This window comes from Propithecus coquereli, unplaced genomic scaffold, assembly GCF_000956105.1.
Source record: "Propithecus coquereli isolate 6110/MARCELLA unplaced genomic scaffold, Pcoq_1.0 Scaffold266, whole genome shotgun sequence".
NCBI lineage: Eukaryota > Metazoa > Chordata > Mammalia > Primates > Indriidae > Propithecus > Propithecus coquereli.
In genome coordinates this window covers 425,036-428,105 of record NW_012148241.1, presented here as the reverse complement: position 1 = coordinate 428,105, position 3,070 = coordinate 425,036, and the positions used below count along the sequence as shown (strand labels likewise).

At 31.2% G+C, this 3,070-nt stretch overlaps 1 protein-coding gene across 1 annotated transcript in view; it reads left to right on the top strand.

The window, feature by feature from the left end:
* The window catches only part of LOC105812823 (roundabout homolog 2-like), a 742,657-nt gene that overhangs the window by 553,322 nt on the left and 186,265 nt on the right, over positions 1-3,070 (top strand). The window contains exon 6 of the mRNA XM_012647378.1: positions 1,569-1,580. Within this exon, the coding sequence (XP_012502832.1) occupies positions 1,569-1,580 (12 nt within the window). The remainder of the gene's footprint in view (positions 1-1,568; positions 1,581-3,070) is intronic.

Genomic DNA, 3,070 nt, shown 5'->3' with positions numbered 1-3,070 from the left:
CTGCAATTTCAAAGATGAAAGGCAAAGTTCTTTTTCTAGTAGACATTGGCAAAATTAAAAGAAATTTCATCAGATAGAATAAGGCACAACTTTATGGTGTTAGTCTGTTGCCTTTTTTTGGTTGTTATTCTTGTGTTCTGCCCCCCACTCCTCTGCAAAAAGAAAGAAATTGTGGGTGCTTTGGGTAAGATACTTCTCTTTTCCTCTTGCTACAGCAAACACACCATATACTGTAGGATACAATAGGGTTTCACAAAGCCAGAATTTTCATGTTGCTGCTATAACTGCCATTCTCTTTTTATTGTCTTAATCTTCTCCCCTTTAATTTTGAATAATATTATAAGACTATGACTGTCATATAGAGGCAACTAGATAGTATTATTCTTAGAGATTGCACAAAGCTAGTATTATGATGCATTGGTTGAGTGGATGAATAAGTATAAATATGTTTTCAATGGCTGTATCTAACTCACCATGCCCAGTCATCAACACAAAACTATTCATATGTTCTAGAGTCACATTATGTATGCACTAGAGCTATATTCACTGGGACATGGGTGAGGCACTTTGTTGAAAAAATTCATGTTTCGAATGTAACATTTCATGAAAGTTCAAATACTACTAAATATATTTTTTCTTCATTTGGATGATGGGACTACATGTTTTATAATTGTCTATTGCTTTTGCTTTTATGCAAACTGTTTTATTGGTTTACTATCTAAACTGATTTTGCATTATTGTTTTAAAAGAAAGTATTATTAAGCCTACAAGTATCTCTCATCATTTCTGTGCATTAATAGCAGGGGCAGCCTATTACTACTGATTTTAGTGATTGAAAGTTACGGTATAATAAAAAAATAATAATTTGTTGAAGCAGCAGTTTGAAAGCCATTCTCAGGGTGAACAAGAATCAACTTGTCAGTCATTGTTTCCTGCCCTCTGCCAAAAGAAGAAAAAAGCTTAACAGTAGTTAGGGAGATACTGAGTTGAAATCTCTAAGGATGTTCCAACCTATTTGTTATATTTTCATCCCCCCTGTCCACGGATGAAAAGTGATGTGATCTTAACTTATTACTGACTGAAAAGCAGCGTCAGGGGCTTTTCTGCAGACCTCGTAATGGTTCTGACTAACCATGCTTAAAATCCAATTGCTATTTAAATCAGACAGCGAGGCCTTCTTTTATTGACATGACATTTGCTAGTCTGTGACTTGAATAGTTATATTCATCAGGTTTTTAACTTCAGAGTAACACACGGCTGTTCACTCAAGATCTTTGAAATAATAACTATAGTAAGTGATGATAACAAGACTTCACCTAAAATATCTCTCAAATTGCTTATAGTCAATCCTGAGAGTCAAAATAATTATTTTCTTAGAATTATATTTATAACTTTCAGTTTTATCAAGCTCAGACATCTTGTTCATACTTGAATTATGAGACTAGAAATCACTCTATTGTCCATACTTAAAGGTAACATTACACATCATGCATTCTGATAATTTTCTTTTTCTTTCTTTTTTTTAATTTCTTTTTTATGTTCTCACCACACCATTGTAATGTCTACAGCTCGCCCTGTTGGTAAGTAGCCATCCTTCTATCCACTTAGCATGGCTTTGCACAGTGCTTCATAACTCATGCATAGTAAGATTTGACAGAATGAAATTTATTCACCCATGTTAAAATAATGCTTGTGAGACTGCTGTAAAAGTTGCTCCTGATTTTACTATCACTTTGATAAACCATTTTATAGTGACTTTTGTTACATAGCAATGAGTTCATAACAATTTTCATGTAAAAGAATATTTGAATGATTAATGTTATACACTGATTACATACAGGAGAAAAATACAATACTTTCCTTTTTTCTTGTATGTATTAACATACATCAACTATTAGTTATGTTTGATATTAGTTAACATGAAAGGTTATAAACTAAATTATGATTTTCTATTACTTTATGCAATTCTTTTATTTTAAGCTACTCAGAGTCCCAGGTTTTTAGGGGAATTTTTAACTGCTGCATATTTATTGCCTGCATGCCTATTTAAACAAAATTAAGTAGAATGCTTCAAGTTAATGTAAAGTAGATGCTTACCCTAAATGGGGAAGGGAAGGTTGAGCTATGTTCTTTGGCATGAAAAGTTAGTGCTTGTGATTTTAATATATCTCATCCTTCATTTGGCTTTGCAAAATTGAAGTAAGTTAACAGTTTGCATTTGCAGAAATTTAAGTGGTAATTATTTATAAACACTGGCAGATAAAATCTTTTCCAATCATTGATTTAATAATCTTTCTGCATCTCTTTCAAATTTTAGTTTAATCGACCAACAAGTATATTTAAATAAATCTTGGTAATTGTGTTACAAGTAAGTGAATAGGTGGATGAATGAATGAATGTGTTTAATATTTTGCTTCTTTAACATACTGAGATACTTTTATTATAACTTATTCAATTTCAAATACTTTATAAATTGTCCATCTAGCTTTAAGAGCTTTCTTAATATACTAGCTTGACATTGTTGACCCCTGATGTATATTGGTCCTAACTCAACATTTTTCTCCACTTTGGTTGAAACATTCTTGGACTTTATTTTTATATATTATGTTCTTACATGGTTAGCAAAATCGTAAATAAAATTTTGGTTTCCCACTCTGACTTTCTGATCTGTCTTTTCCTAGCAATACTTTTTTGATTAGTAATTTAATATCCCTGATCCTCAGTCACTTCTAAAAAATGGAGAGAATAATACTGACTTATCAAAGCTGTTGCAGGAATAGGTTTATTTTAAGGTTGATCATATACGTGAAAAGTGTTTTGTATACCAATATTGGCTGGCATATGCCTAGTTTCTGAGGCATATTACTTTACATTTTAATATTTCTGAAATATGGTTATGGCTTACAATTAATTGAAACAAACTACGGGGCTTTTTTTCCTTGAAATTATTAAATCAATAGTGCATTTTACAATTGATGTTGCTTAAAGATTGAGAAATATGATGCTATAATTTTTAAGCCTCATTTTCTTGTATTTATAAGAATTTCTATTAATAGTAATTTTACATGTA